Raw genomic sequence first — 14,705 nt, 5'->3', positions numbered from 1 at the left:
AAAATGCAAATATTTTGGCTTAATATATTATGTCAGTAAACTTTCTGTTTAAAATGAGCCGACACACTACCATTATAGGAATCTAGATTTAAAAAATGATGACCAGAAGATTTAAAAAAAAATCGTCCCTGTGCAGGTGGGAACAAGATACTGGTTTACCGTATTGTTTTTGGTTCATTTAAAAAAAAATTGTCTCTTTCCACTTCACACACCTGTGATACTGAGTAAATACATGGACAAACTTCCCGTCTCAGCCTCGCTGCTCGAAGTGAAATGCTTGCTGTGCATTCACTTTGGTGAATACTGGTTTCTCCAGTAGTCAGTGTTGCAGAGCTCAGCTCAGCTCAGCCCAGCCCAGCCCAGCCCCAAGCTCAGCCCAGCCCAGCCCCAAGCTCAGCCCAGCCCCAAGCCCAGCTCAGCCCAGCCCAGCCCCAAGCTCAGCTCAGCCCCAAGCCCAGCCCCCAGCTCAGCCCCCAGCCCAGCCCCAAGCCCAGCCCCCAGCTCAGCCCAGCCCAGCCCCCATCTCAGTCCAGCCCCCAGCCCCCAGCCCCCAGCTCAGTCCAGCCCCCAGCACAGCCCCAAGCCCAGCCCAGCCCAGCCCCAAGCCGCAAGATCAGGTCAGCCCAGCCCCCAGCCCAGCCCAGCCCAGCTCAGTCCAGCCCCCAGCTCAGCCGCCGGATCCCAGAGTGTCCGTTGGGGGAGGCGGGGCCGCGCGGCTGCTGCAAAGTGTCGCGAGGCGGCGGCGCGGGCCTGGGTTACGGCTGGCGGGCAGTTTAAACGGTGGGAAACGGCAGAGTGAGAGCGGGAGATGGTGCAAAGTTTGGGGGGTGGAGGGACGGAGGTGTAGAGTGAGTAAGGGTGGTGCATAGTTGGGAGGGGGAGGGAGAGTGGTGTGGAGTGAGTAAGGGTGGTGTAGAGTGAGAGCGGGGACTGGTGCAGAGGGGGGAGGCAGAGTGGTGCAGAGTTGGGGAGGCAGAGTGATGGTGGTGCAGAGTAGTGAGGGTGGGTGGTGCAGAGTAGTGAGGGTGGGTGGTGCAGAGTAGTGAGGGTGGGTGGTGCAGAGTAGTGAGGGTGGGTGGTGCAGAGTGATAGCCGGGGGGTGGGTGTAGAGTGAGTGAGGACGGCGGTGCGGAGTGAGGGAGGGGGCAGTAGTTGTTGTAGGTAGACAACGGATGCTGCCTCGGCCGCTGAGTTTCTACAGTATTATTGTCTACCTTCGATTTTCCAGCATCTGCAGATCCTTCTTAAACAAGTAGTTGTAGAGTGATTTGGGAGCGGTGGTCGGTGTAGAGTGAACCCGTCAGAGCGACGCATTGCTGGGGTCAGTTTGTTCACCACCATCCCACAGGGTCAGTTACCCAGGCAAATGTCATTTCACCCCCTCCCCGCCCTTGGACCATCACCACCGACTCCACCGTCCCTTTCCCACGGTCTCCTTCCTTCTATCGTCTTCCTTTTTTCAACCCCCATCTCGTTTTCTCGGTCTTTGGTCTCGTAACATCGGTGGGGAGTGGGATGGGAGGAGTGGGTCCGGAACGATTTCCCTTGGTGGCAGGTGTGTGTTTAGTTTAGATAACATTTTTTTTAGATTTTTCAGATTTCTGAATAATTTTCAGATTTTTTTTGATCGGGCAGTTTATGTATTAAAGTACAATCTGGATATCAAAATGTTAAAATAGAGCTCAATCTTCATTATAGCAAAGCAAAAAGAGTTGTAAGGACACTATGAGTAAGTTATTAAAACTTGCATATTGTGCCTTTCCGTATCTGAGATGAAGTTTACTGCAATTTGAGTAATTGCAAAGTGGAATATATTTCCATTACTGGAACAGGAAGTTAAATTCCTCTCTGTCCAGTCTGATAGAAGCCATTCTAACACAGTTCAACTCACCTTCCTTGGTTACATATGCCTACATATATTACAAATCTATCAGATTGGAAATTAACATGTTGTTGTGTGGAAGAGTTTATTTTGATATTTATTGCTCATCCTAAATTGTCATTGTGGAAGATTGTGGTCAGTCAAATTGTGGAGTTGCTGTAAACCTCCAGTGAAAGGACTCCCATGGTGTTGGATAGGGAATTTGGATGGAATGGTCAGGATTCACTCGTGAGAAAAAAAATAAAGTGGAGGAGTTCAATGGGTCAGGCAGCATCTGAATGAATGACAAGTTTTTGGATCAAGACAATTCAGACACAAAACAATGTCCAGTTCTCTCCACAGATGCTGTCTGATCTGCTGATTTCTTCTATTTTGATCAAGATTGCAGTATCTGCTGGCACGGGAAACTAAAGAAAAGGCAGCATCTCTGACGAGTATGGATTGGTGAAGTTTTGGGCTGGGATCTTTCTTCAAACTGATTATGGTTGGGGTGGGAAAGCTGGAACAGGGTTGGGGGTAAGATAAAGTCTGGCAAGTTATAGGCGGATACAGATAAGGAACGTTTTTAATTGGCAGACTGTTGAACAAAGGCCAGAGTTGAAAAGCCAAAGTTCATAATGGAAGAAGAGGTGCAAATTATGTTCATACAGTTGGGTTGTAAGCTGCCCACTCGAATACGAGGTGCTGTTCCTTCAGTTTGCGTGTGGCCTGTCTGGCAATGAAGGTGGCTGTTGTTTTGAAGTCTTGAATAATGTTAAACACCTTGCTTAGGATGTTAATTTTTTTTCTCCTCTTTTTGAAGTAGTACTTCACTAAAATGGCTTCAAAACAATGTGACTCAGCTGCACAGCTGGAGGATCAAGTGCGGAAACTGTCAGAAGAACTTGCTCAGTGTCAGGTGGGTTTTCTCTGTGTTGGATTGGTTAGCATCTTTGCAGTTGACCTCTGTAGTCCACTGTGGAATGAGATGTTAGGCTGTATTGATTTAAAACCCGATTGTGTGTCCAAATGTTTGTTTTAGTGTCTCTCGGTGTGTCTTGAGTGGTGAGGGGGGGGGGGGGGGGTAAGGGGGGAACCGCTTTCGGTCGCCTCCTCCACGGAGAGGCGACTTTTTCCATGTCGCCTGCTCCGCGGCCAAACACCATGGATCGGAGTCGGGCCCGGAGTTTCAGCAGCGGGGGTGTTCTTTATTAAGGAGAATTTCATGGCAGTCGTCTGAGATGACATTACTGATGGTTCGTCCACTGAGGCTATATTAGTGAAGATGAGAAATAAAAAGGGGATGATAACCTTGTTGGGAGTGTACTATATGTTCCCAAATAGTTAAGAAAAATTACAAGAGCAAATATGCCAGAAAATTGCAGGCAGCTGCAAGATTAATGGGGTTGTCATCATAGGGGTTTTTAACTTTCGGTGGAATTTGTCACAAAGCTTGTCCTATTTAAAAAAACTTATTTTTTATTTTTTAAAGCAAATTTGGATAGGCAAGTGCTGAAGTGTCCGTTGGCAAGCCTTTTGGGACCAGTGACCACTTTTAAAATAGTTATGGATAAGGACAGGGTGGGCCCACGAGTCAAAATTCTAAATTGGGTCAAGGCCATCCTTGATGGTATTAGATATATACTTGCCAAAGTTGATTGCGGTAGGATTAGATCCCTCTCATTGTATACTTTCATTTTCAGTTCATGGACTACTTGACTTGCTTATAGAAACTTTTGGTGAAACTGTTACAAAAATTGTTGACCTGTAAATATTTCATGCTGTAATGATGTAAGAAACAGAATGATCTAGGATTAATGTGAGGGGGTTTTGATCATATTACATTTTGTATACATATTCTGTATATAGAATCAATTTATATGACTTTTGACTATAGAGCTACAGTCACAATCTTTAAATGATGACCCAGTTGAATTTAAATGAAGTCTTTTTACAAATTAATTCATCACTCTTGTTGACTCTTCCTGTCAGATACTGTGTCTCAGGTGATGTGCATGCTGGAATATTGCTTCTGCAAGACCACTAATTGGCTTCATTGTTGGAATCTCTCACTTCTACTGGCAACACTGCCAAATTAAGTATTAATCTTTGGCATCAGTGTAGTGTAACCAATATTAAAATTCTGATTTATTAGCAAATGTCCAGTTCTGGAATAGAGGCATTCTTTAGTAGGCTGGTGGTTCAAAGGTTAAAATAACATTTGTTTGTGTTTAAAGTATACTAATCAACAACATTTGCAGGCAATAAATATTTTGCAAAAATAATTTCTGTTCAATTGGTATTGTTTTACTTTGTGGAGGTTGATTCTTTCTCAGTTGTCAAAATGCAGTGAGTAAGTCTTGTGTAATGCAAAACTAGCTCTCCATCACAACATTCTTTTTTTTATTAAAATGCAGCATGCTGTTTGAGGAATAAGGGTCTGCAGTATTCATGATTTGAATAAACTGTTTAACTTCATTTCCTTGCATAAATTCAAGTTTTTGTGGCTTATTATTTCCATTCAAAATATTCTACACAAACTCCCTGAAATCTTTATTACTCATGCCAAACATTTATGTATTTTGACTCCTTGAGTCATGCACCTTTCTAAAGGAAAATTAGATTATGTGAAGAATGAATTTCATGTGTGATCTTTTGTGGATATGGCCTCTATGCCCTGTGAGTAGGCTGAAGGACAATGCACCTGCACTCCAAGATCCCTCTGCTCTACAACACTACCCAAACCCCTGCAATTCCCAGTATAGGTTTTATTTCAGTTAGACTTCCGAAAATGCAACACCTCGCACTTCTCCGCATTAAACTCCCTAAACCATTCCACAGCCCGCCTGCTCAACTGATCAAGATCCTGCTGCAATTTTTGACAACCATCTTCACTATCTATAATAGCACCCACTTTAGTGTCATCTGCAAACTTGCTAATCATGCTTTGTACGTTCTCATCCAAATCATTGAGATAGATGACAAACAACAATGGGCCCAGCACCGCCAACTGAGGCATACCACTAGTCATAGACTTCCAGTTTGAAAAACTACCTTCACCCTCTGCTTCCTTTCGTGAAGCCAATTTTCTATCCAGTCGGCTCTCTTCTTGGATCCGATGCGGTCTAACTTTTCAGAGCAGCATACGGAACATTGTCACATGCCTTGCTGAAATCCATATATGCAATGTCCACAGCTCTGCCCTCATCAACCTTTTCGGTTATCTTTATTAAAAAAAAAAAAAAAAATCAATCAGATTTGTGAGACATAATCTCCCATGTTCAAAACTGTGTTGGTAATCCATAATCTGCCATTGTCCATCTAAATGCACATTTATCTTATTCCTCAGAATACTTGCTAGTAACAGATGTTAGACTCGCTGGCCAATAGTTCCTGGGCTTTTCCCTGCAGCTCCACTTAAATAGAGTCACAACATTTCCCATCCTCCATTCTTCTGGCACCTCATCCGTATTTAATGATGACTCATAAATCTCAGCCAGGGCACCTGCAATTTCCACTCTAGCTTCCTAGAGCGTCCTCTGATATTGATATATCTGATCAGGCCCAGGAGATTTGTCTACCATCATACACATTAGGACCTTGAGCACCTCGTCGACTGTAATACTGACTGCCCTCAGGACACTTCCATTGACTGCCCCAATTTCCCTAATCCTCATGTCTTTCTCCACGGTAAAAACAGGAAAAATACTTACTTCGGCCTTGCCGATCTCCTGTGGCACTGAGTTGACTGCTTTGATTCCTGAGGGGCCCTCTTCTCTCTCTGGTTTCCTTTTCCCCTATTGTACATAAAATCTATCCTGTCCTGTTTTTGCCCTCCTGATTTTCATTTTTAGCATGTTCCTTAATTCTAGAAACCTCTCCAGGAAAACACTTGATCCCAGCTGCCTCTACCTGCTCCATGCCTCCTTATTCTTGACCAGAGCCTTAATTTATCTTGTCATCCAGGCTTCCTTATGCCACCTGCCTGATTTTCATTTTTAGCATGTTCCTTAATTCTAGAAACCTCTTCAGGAAAACACTTGATCCCAGCTGCCTCTACCTGCTCCATGCCTCCTTATTCTTGACCAGAGCCTTAATTTATCTTGTCATCCAGGCTTCCTTATGCCACCTGCCTTGTCCTTAACTCTTAACAGGAACCTGCACGTCCTGGACTCTTGTCAACATACTTTTAGACATCTCACTTTCTGGACATTCCTTTTCTTTCAAACAACCTACTCTAATCAACTTGAGCGAGTTCCTGTCTGATACCTCAAAGTTGGCCTTGCCACAATTTAGTATTTCAACTTGTGGGCCTGCCCTGTCTCAATCCACAACGCTTAAACCTAACAGAACAGTGGTCGCTGGTCCCAAAAGGCTTATCAATGAACATTTCCTCCACTTGCCCCATCTAATTCCCTTAGACTAAATCAAGCATCTTCCTGTGTAGGACCTTTTATATATTGCCTGAGGAAACTTTTCTGAACACATTGGCAAATTCCACCCTGTCTAAACCTTTTGCATTCTGACATTCCCAGTCAATATTGGAAAGTAAAAATCCCCAGCTATGACAACTTTATTGATCCTGCAGCTGCCTGCAATCTCCTAGCATATTTGCTCTTCCAATGCCGATTGACTATTATGATATCGGGGGGGGGGGGGGGGGGGCGCTGTCATACACTCCCTACAAGGTGATCTTCCCGTTCTTATTTCTCAGCTCCACCCATGTAGCCTCGCTGGACGAACCATCAGCAATGTCCTGTCTAACCCCTGTCGTGACAGTCTCCTTAATCAACACAGCAAAACCTCTTATCCTGAAGCATTTGTACCCTGGAACTTCCATGGTTCTGCATGATTTCCATATCCCTTGATCATTTTAGTGCTCAAATTATCTATTAATTTGAACAAACCAGTTGACCAGGCCTGGGTTGAGAATTACACAGATTACAATCAAATTTTAGCTTTGGTAGTTATCACTTGTCTGAGGCACAGCATCTTAATTCTTGACTCCACAGCCAGAGAAAACTTTCTCTTAGCATCTATCCTGCCGATCATTGATGGTTTTGTATGTTCAGTAAGGCAATCACATTTAAACTTCAAAGAATATAATGTTCTAATTTCTTTCAACATGGGAGGTAATTTAGCCCATTGAGTCTGCCGATTCTCAGAGCAATCCCATCAATGCCACTCTGTCCACTAATTTCCATTCTCTCGGACATTCTCATTAACATCCCACTAGTTCTCTTCCCATCCAACTACTGTTAGATAATTTACAGTAGCCAATTAACCTAGTAATCAGAATATCTTTTGGAAGAAGGTGGAGATTTCTGGATAATCTCCAAGTGAAATATACAAACACCAAAGGTCAGTATCAAACGGAGGTACACAAAAATGCTGGAGAAACTCAGCGGGTGCAGCAGCATATATGGAGCGAAGGAAATAGGTGACGTATCGGGCCGAAACCCTTCTTCAGACTGATGGGGGGTGGGGGGGAGAAGGAAGGAAAAAGGGAGGAGGAGGAGCCTGAGGGCAGGGGGATGGGAGGAGACAGCTCGAGGGTCAAGGAAGGGGAGGAGACAGCAAGGGCTAGCGTAATTGGGAGAATTCAATGTTCATGCCAACCGGACGCAAGCAGCCCAGGCGGAATATGAGGTGTTGTTCCTCCAATTTCCGGTGTTGCTCACTCTGGCGGAGGAGACCCAGGACAGAGAGGTCGGATTGGGAATGGGAGGGGGAGTTGAAGTGCTGAGCCACCGGGAGTTCAGGTAGGTTATTGCGGACTGAGCGGAGGTGTTCGGCGAAACGATCGCCCAACCTCCGCTTAGTCTCACCGATGTAAATCAGCTGACATCTAGAGCAGCGGATGCAGTAGATGAGGTTGGAGGAGATACAGGTGAACCTTTGTCGCACTTGGAACGACTGCTTGGGTCCTTGAATGGAGTCGAGGGGGGAGGTGAAGGGACACGTTGATCACTACATGCTGTGTCATTGTCACCCTAAGCATCTAAGTCATACTTGATCTTCCCTTGCAGGTTAATAACTCCGTCAACCCAGGAATCTATCCAATGAACTAATCTTTAAATCAACCATCCATTAGCTTTCCATCACCTCAGTTGCCAATTAAATAGAATGCGATTATTATGTACTGTCCTTCCGAGTCTCCCCCACACCACACACTGTTCAATGGTACGAGATGATCATTAAAAAAAAATGTTTGCTGCTCTCCAGTTCAATTTGTCTGTCACTGACAAAGTCCAGAACTTTCTATGAGGCGTATGATTTAATTGAACCATTTGGGGAATGTGCATTTTATTTAGTAAAATTTATATTTTTATCCGTTTGTGACTATTGTGTAACTTTTGCATTTCCTGTGCAGGCTGACAAAGAATTTGTGTGGTCTTTATGGAAACGTTTGCAGGTAGCAAACCCTGATCTTTCACAGGCCATCACCTTGGTTCTTGAAAGGTGAGTGAAGAATCATACAGAGACATGTAAAACAGAACACTCGAGCAAGGTCAATCAAAGTACTTGATTTTTGTGTTTTAAATATAGCAACTTGTACAACCTTTCTTCAAGCGAACATTTTGGTTGAAAAATTGTTTTGTAGCTGCTTAAGCAATAGATAGATTAGTTCGAGAACATAAGGCCATAAGACATTGGCTACAATTCTATAGCTAATTTTTTGATGAAAGTTCACACTCAGAAGTTGCCTGAGTATTTGTCTTCAAGATATCCTTGTGGTTTTGAAGCCATTGTCACTGCATGTTTTTGTAACGGTCACATTGACTGATTTGACCAATTCCAAAGTTTTTAGTTCATTATGACAGATCATTTGTGCTGTCTATCAATTTGCCTTGGTTGTAGCACTTGTGTAGTGGGTCTTAAGATTGTGGCTTGTAAACTGCAATGTAGCATTGAAGGGCTACGGCATTGTCTGACATTGATTTTTAGTCTGAGGGGGTGATGGGCTCTGAAAAAGTGTGGACAGCCTACTGCTAACCATGCACCGTTGCAGCTCTGTCTTTGGCATAACTACATCCCAGTGAAAGTTTCTATTGTGTCATGAAAAATGGGTAAAGTATTCTAATTTCAGCAGAATCTCTTCCACATTATATACAGTTATAATTTGGAAAAAAAATTGGGACAGCTCATGGCCATAATATGTTGAGAAGAATTGTTGTTTGTTGTCTTTCGATGATTGTATTTAAGGGGTCTATTTGTTTCCAATCTGAATGTGGATTGTAGCACCATATTTTCTTCACTGCTCACTTACTATAAGATCCAGCATGTACATAATTAAATTGGGAAGCTGTTTAAATATGGGTTTTTAATGAAACAATGAGAATTTCTGATAAATAATAATTTCTGATAAATCTGATAAGCAAGATAAAAAGTATTTAATTGCATCTCTCAAGCCTACCATTCTTTATCCATTTTTCATTTTGTTTTCTGAATGAAGAAGATATTATATATTTGCACTGCACTTACAGGTTTAATCACATCCAGCATTCATGAGTTGCAACTGTTGGCGCTATGATGCTGAAGCTGTTGTGGAGACTTGGTTGTGAGAGGGACAGGATTGACAGCTCAACATTCCAGAATTTCAATGATTCAGACATGATAGAGAGGGAGATAAGAGTTTGAGTTTAGTTTATTGTCACGTGGGGAAATTGGGGAAAGGCAGATAACAGCATTAGAAAGCTGGAGCTAGTGGGAGCAGTTATTGTTGGTTAAGTAATCAATGCGGGTAGGTCAGTGGGTGTTTTCTACATGGTAGGCTGATCCACCAGAATAAGAGGCTTATTTAGGTAGGTACATGGATATGAAGGGACTGGATGGATATAGATCATGTGCAGCCAGAGATTAGTTTAACGGCATCATGTTTGGAATAGACATTGTTGGCCGAATGGCCTGTTCCTCTGTTGCACTGTTCTATATTTTCTTACCTTTTCTGTGAAAGTTTGTTTTAACACTGGTACTGCGAGTTGCTTTCACACTTTGCTGTCCACAAATTGTGGCCTCAGATAATCTGTCAGATCGGTCACAGTTTCATTGCAGGCCTTGGTGACCATCCGTAACAATCTGCTGCTCAGATATCTGTAACTCCAGGAAGTACTGCTTGCAGGTCATACTACCACAGAGTGACAATAGTAGATGGTCCAGCTTGTGTGATTGGATGGAAGACCATTTTGTCGATAGTTGCTGTTGTGATTGGCAATAATACATTTTTGCAGCATGACCTGTTGCAACCAGATTTCAGTGGTTGTGTTTGATTGGTGGATGTCAAAATTACCATCTACGCATTCTCTCACCCAACGCGGTCACTCCCAATAGGCCACGCTGCAACACCATGCTTTTTTATTAGCTGCTCAATTAGCCAATTTTGATCACTCAACCAATCCAGCAGCTGCCTTTTGAAATCTCCCCTGCTGCTTCGACCTATTGCTGTCTTCCTGCGATGCTCCATGCTTTCAAGGTTTTTGTATCTGGAAATGTTTAATGCATAGCTGCTTGGAAATGGAATACCTGCTTAAAATTTGCCAGATAGGATCTATGTGACACTCAAAGATTGAGGCCACAGAGCATGTAACGGTAGAGAGCAGGAACAGGATCTTTGGCCCACCATATCTGTGTCGACCATGACGCCAGTCTAACCTCATCTCATCTACCTGCACGTGGTCTATATCCCTCCATTGCCGGCTGTTTTGGAAGTGTAATAATCACTTGCCCTGTGAGAATGTGGATCACAGCCGCATTTCTGACTTTGCAAGCACAGAATGGAATCCTGCTGTAACTGGGATGACCTGTATACTTTTCTCTTGCATTTGACTTCCCAAAATGCACCAGCTCACACTTTTATGGATTAAATTCCATTGCCATTTCTATGCCCAAACTAACATCATCCCTTGATGACCTTCCGTTCACCAATAATTTTTAGGTCATCTGCAAATTTAATAATTTGGCCACTTTCATTTTCATCGAATAACAGAGGTTTCAGCAAAATCACTGCAAATTGATATTTGCAGAACACCACTGATCACAGAGAAGTAACAGAAAACATCAATCCACCACTGTCTTCTGTAACCAAGCCAATTTTGGATTCAATTTACCAATTATTATGCACCCCATGTGATTAAATCTTCTGGATAATCTACCTTGTGGCATCTTATCAAATGCTTCACCAAAATCCATGTAGTAGTAGTAGTAGGTTTATTTATATAGCACGTTTTAAGTCAATTCGCATTGACACCAAAGTGCTTTACATAAATTAAATAATAAGTTCCATTACAAACCATAGAAAAAGGTTTAAAAAAAAATGAATAAAATGGACACAACACATTGTAGAGTTCAACACAAACGTCCCCCCACAGCAGAATCAAAACTTTCCACTGTGGGGAAAGGCACCAGAAAGTTAAGTCCTCTTCCTCTGTGAAACACCCGAGGTCGGGGCCCATTTGTGGCCGTGCAGCCAGTCCGATGATTTTCAGAGCCCTCTTGCCGTGAAGATGGAACTTCGGCGTCGGCCCTGCAGATGAAAACCCGTTTGAACAAATAATACCGTGGGGGAATTCTGTCGCCTTGGGAAAGTAGCCAACACAATCATTTGTACCCTGGTCATTTCTTATTCTCCCATCAGGCAGAAGATACAAAAGGTTGAAAGCACATGCTTGCATCAGATTACTGAACAGGCCTGTCATAAACTAAGGGTAAAGTCCTGATCTCCCAATCTACTTCACTGAGGCCCTTGAACATTTTTTATCTGCACTTTCTCTGTAACTGTAATGTTTTAACACTATATTCTGTACTCTGCTATTTTTCTCTTTGCACTTCCTGTTGTACATGTGCATGGATTGATTGTACAGTGTAATTTAACTGGAAAGTATAAAAACAAAGTGTTTCACTATCTTGTAAAATATGACAAAATAAACTAATACTGATTACTTCAGCAGCTAGCATGGCTAGATGACACTCAACCAAATTCCCCACCCCAAGAGTCTTAAAATAATTGAAAAAGATTCAGAACTATGTTGGCTGTTCTTGGAAGCTATTGCTGCAGGTAACCGACACCAATTTGCATTTACTTATGAGGAACACTGTCAGGTCTGAGTCTAGGAACTTTACTGACATCCCGGGCATATTTTGTCAGAAAGTTAAATTCTTCCCTGGATTGTGGCTGTGCAGATTGATTTTCATAGTGAATTTTGATCACATCTAATCTTGATAATCAGTTATAATGAAAGATTTTGGCTGCTACTTCCGGCTTGTTATCATTTGGCAGCAAAGCTGAACTGTTAATTATTTCTAAACTGGATTATGTGTTATGGTAGTTAAGACAATTAATTTGATTGAATTTCTGTGTTACTATTTTATGTTGCTGAGGTACTGGAACAATATGGGATGCAATTAGTGGTCCTTTGTATGATTTTATTTGCTCATTGATGGGCAATTTTCATATTTCATCAATAAAATTCAACAAACCAGAGTTCGTCAGAATAACACTGGTATGGACATGTGCAATGGGGACTAATATTAAATTTTTAACATAGAATTCCTGAGATTTGAGTTTCTGCTGTGTATAAACCACTTACTTTTATGTTTCGCATTAAAGCAATGAGTCTGCCTGGAGTACAATTGCAGAGATGCTTGTAGCCTTACTTGATCAAATGAGCATTCATGCCATGTTGACTCACAGTCTCAGTATATTGTTTTAACCATGCAGGATGCCTTTTCATTAAGTAGTGAATAAAAGAAGAAGCGTTGGTCTTCTAAGTTAGAAATCATCAGTAATATTACAGGGCATTGAGAAGGATACATCTAAACAACAATGTATGGTTTTGGTCTCATTTTAGGATAAATAGATTTGCACTGTAAATATCTCAGAGAAGGTTCACTAGGATATTCCTTAGATGAAGTGGTTAACTTGAGGGGAGTTCGAACATGTTGCATCAATATCTTTTGGGGTTTGGATGAAAGAGAGATGGTATTATTGAAAGAAGAATTTCCCAAAGTGAGGGTGAGAGATGGAGCGATAGGCCTTTTTGATGATATAACAGCAGTGGTCAAGGCTGTTTGATGCTCTGGTGCTGCAGGGCATGTGCTGGTAGTGTTTTTTTAGTGATTTCTTCAAGTTGGCCTTGCTGAAGTCTTGTTGAATTCTCCGGCTACGATAGGAAAGGTTCCGGGTAGGTCATCTGGGGTTTGTTGACCATGGCGTGCAGGTCCTTCAGTGCTAGACAAGGTGCTCGGCCTGGGGTGGGATGTAGATAGTGGTCATGATGATGGAGGTGAATTCACTCGGGGGGTAGAAGGGGCGGCACTTCACCGCCTGGTGTTCCAGCTGTGGAGACCAGGAGTTGGACAAGATTGATATGTCTAAGCGCCACAAAGAGTTTACCGCGAGGCAAATCCCACTGCCGTTACCTGGAGTATTGTGTGCAGTTTTGAGGAAGGACATTTTTGCTATTGAGGGAGTGCAGCGTAGGTTTACAAGGTTGATTCCTGGGATGGAGGGACTGTCATATGCTGAGAGAATGGAGCGGCTGGGCTTGTACACTCGTGTTTGATGGGGCTTTTTCACGGGGCGAGTTGACGCAAGATGTCACCAGAGTGAAGTGGTCGTGGTCCAGCACGAGTCTCGCACGATATAACGGGGGGTAGATAAAGAGTTCCCACGGTACTCGGCATTTCTGTTATTTGTGCGAGTGACTTGTCCGTCTCCCGAGCTTTCGCGTTAAATCTTAAATGAACATCGTGAACTACACGTGACACAAATGATGTAACTTTTTTTTCACACACTATAAATATCCTCCCTTGGTTGAATTGGCTCATTTGGAGACATGTTTTACTGTGTATGTGGGAGACACAGATGGACTGAGCACAGTACCTCGGTCTTACTGTGTGTGGGAGAGGGGGAGAAAGAGACGTACACTCACAGAGGCAGAGTCTCTCAGCCTGTGTAAGAGAGAGGGAGAGAGAGAGAGGCACACACAAGGTGGATGTGAAATCTCACCTGCCTGTTTCAGTGACAGACACCCGCCGCCAGTAAATGAAGACACCCCCATCTGTCTCCCCCTCCTCTCCCTCGACTCCCCCACCTTTCCCTCCCAACTCCAGTCCCGTCCCGACCCCCTGGGAAACTGAATAGAGCAACAATATAGATATAGAAACTGAAACAATATAGAAACTGAATAGAGCAACATGGCAAAAACATCTCTGACACGCTTTACCCCCTTTCTTTGAGATTTTCTGGGAGCCATCTCTGCAAGTGTTCCTGTTAAAAAGATTATCCAACAATGACAATTAGGTGGGACGTCCTCGAAGGACACATGTTCCCTTGTCGATATTGAGACCACCTTTTTTACTCACCTTCTGTCCCCTCTGTCCAGCTTCCGGGTTTACCGTTCGCAGGAGTTTCCACGCGCTATATCTCTAAAATCTGAAGTTAGGTAATGTCTAAAGGAACTGCAGACGCTGGTTAATGCTGGTTAATATGCACAGAAGGACACAAAATGTTGGTGTAACTCAGCAGGTAAGTCAGATCTGGGAAGAAAAACATAAAAAGCTGGAGTAAGTCAGCGTGTCAGGCAGCATCTCTGGAGAAAAAGAATAGGTGGCGATTCGAATCGGAACCCTTCTTCAGACAGCCTAATCGGAATTGAGTCTGAAGATGTGTCTCGTCCCGAAACATCAGCTATTTTTCTCCAGAGATGCTGCTTGACTCGCTGAGTTACTCCAGCTTTTTGTGTCTGTCTTCGGTTTAAACCAGCATGTGCAGTTCACTCCTTACACGGGTCTCTGTACAACATTGATTGGTAGCGTTCCGGACCCTGCTTCGGAAAGGCATCGA

The 14,705-nt window shown here is 43.1% G+C and overlaps 1 protein-coding gene across 6 annotated transcripts in view; it reads left to right on the top strand.

Moving 5' to 3' along the window:
• Positions 1–730: 730 nt before the first annotated feature.
• Positions 731–14,705, top strand: part of cntln (centlein) — a 392,762-nt gene continuing 378,787 nt past the window's right edge. For 2 of the 6 annotated variants that reach the window (XM_033018260.1, XM_033018256.1), the window contains exons 1-3: positions 1,090–1,349; positions 2,688–2,780; positions 8,235–8,323. In XM_033018260.1, the coding sequence (XP_032874151.1) occupies positions 2,700–2,780; positions 8,235–8,323 (170 nt within the window). In that variant the 5' untranslated portion in view covers positions 1,090–1,349; positions 2,688–2,699. Of the gene's footprint in view, positions 781–1,089; positions 1,350–2,684; positions 2,781–8,234; positions 8,324–14,705 lie in introns of those variants that run through there. The other 4 variants (XM_033018255.1, XM_033018258.1, XM_033018259.1 and 1 more) reach the window with 4 other exon arrangements.

Source organism: Amblyraja radiata, chromosome 3, assembly GCF_010909765.2.
Source record: "Amblyraja radiata isolate CabotCenter1 chromosome 3, sAmbRad1.1.pri, whole genome shotgun sequence".
Classification (NCBI taxonomy): Eukaryota; Metazoa; Chordata; class Chondrichthyes; order Rajiformes; family Rajidae; genus Amblyraja; species Amblyraja radiata.
This window is presented reverse-complemented; position numbering and strand designations above follow the sequence as displayed.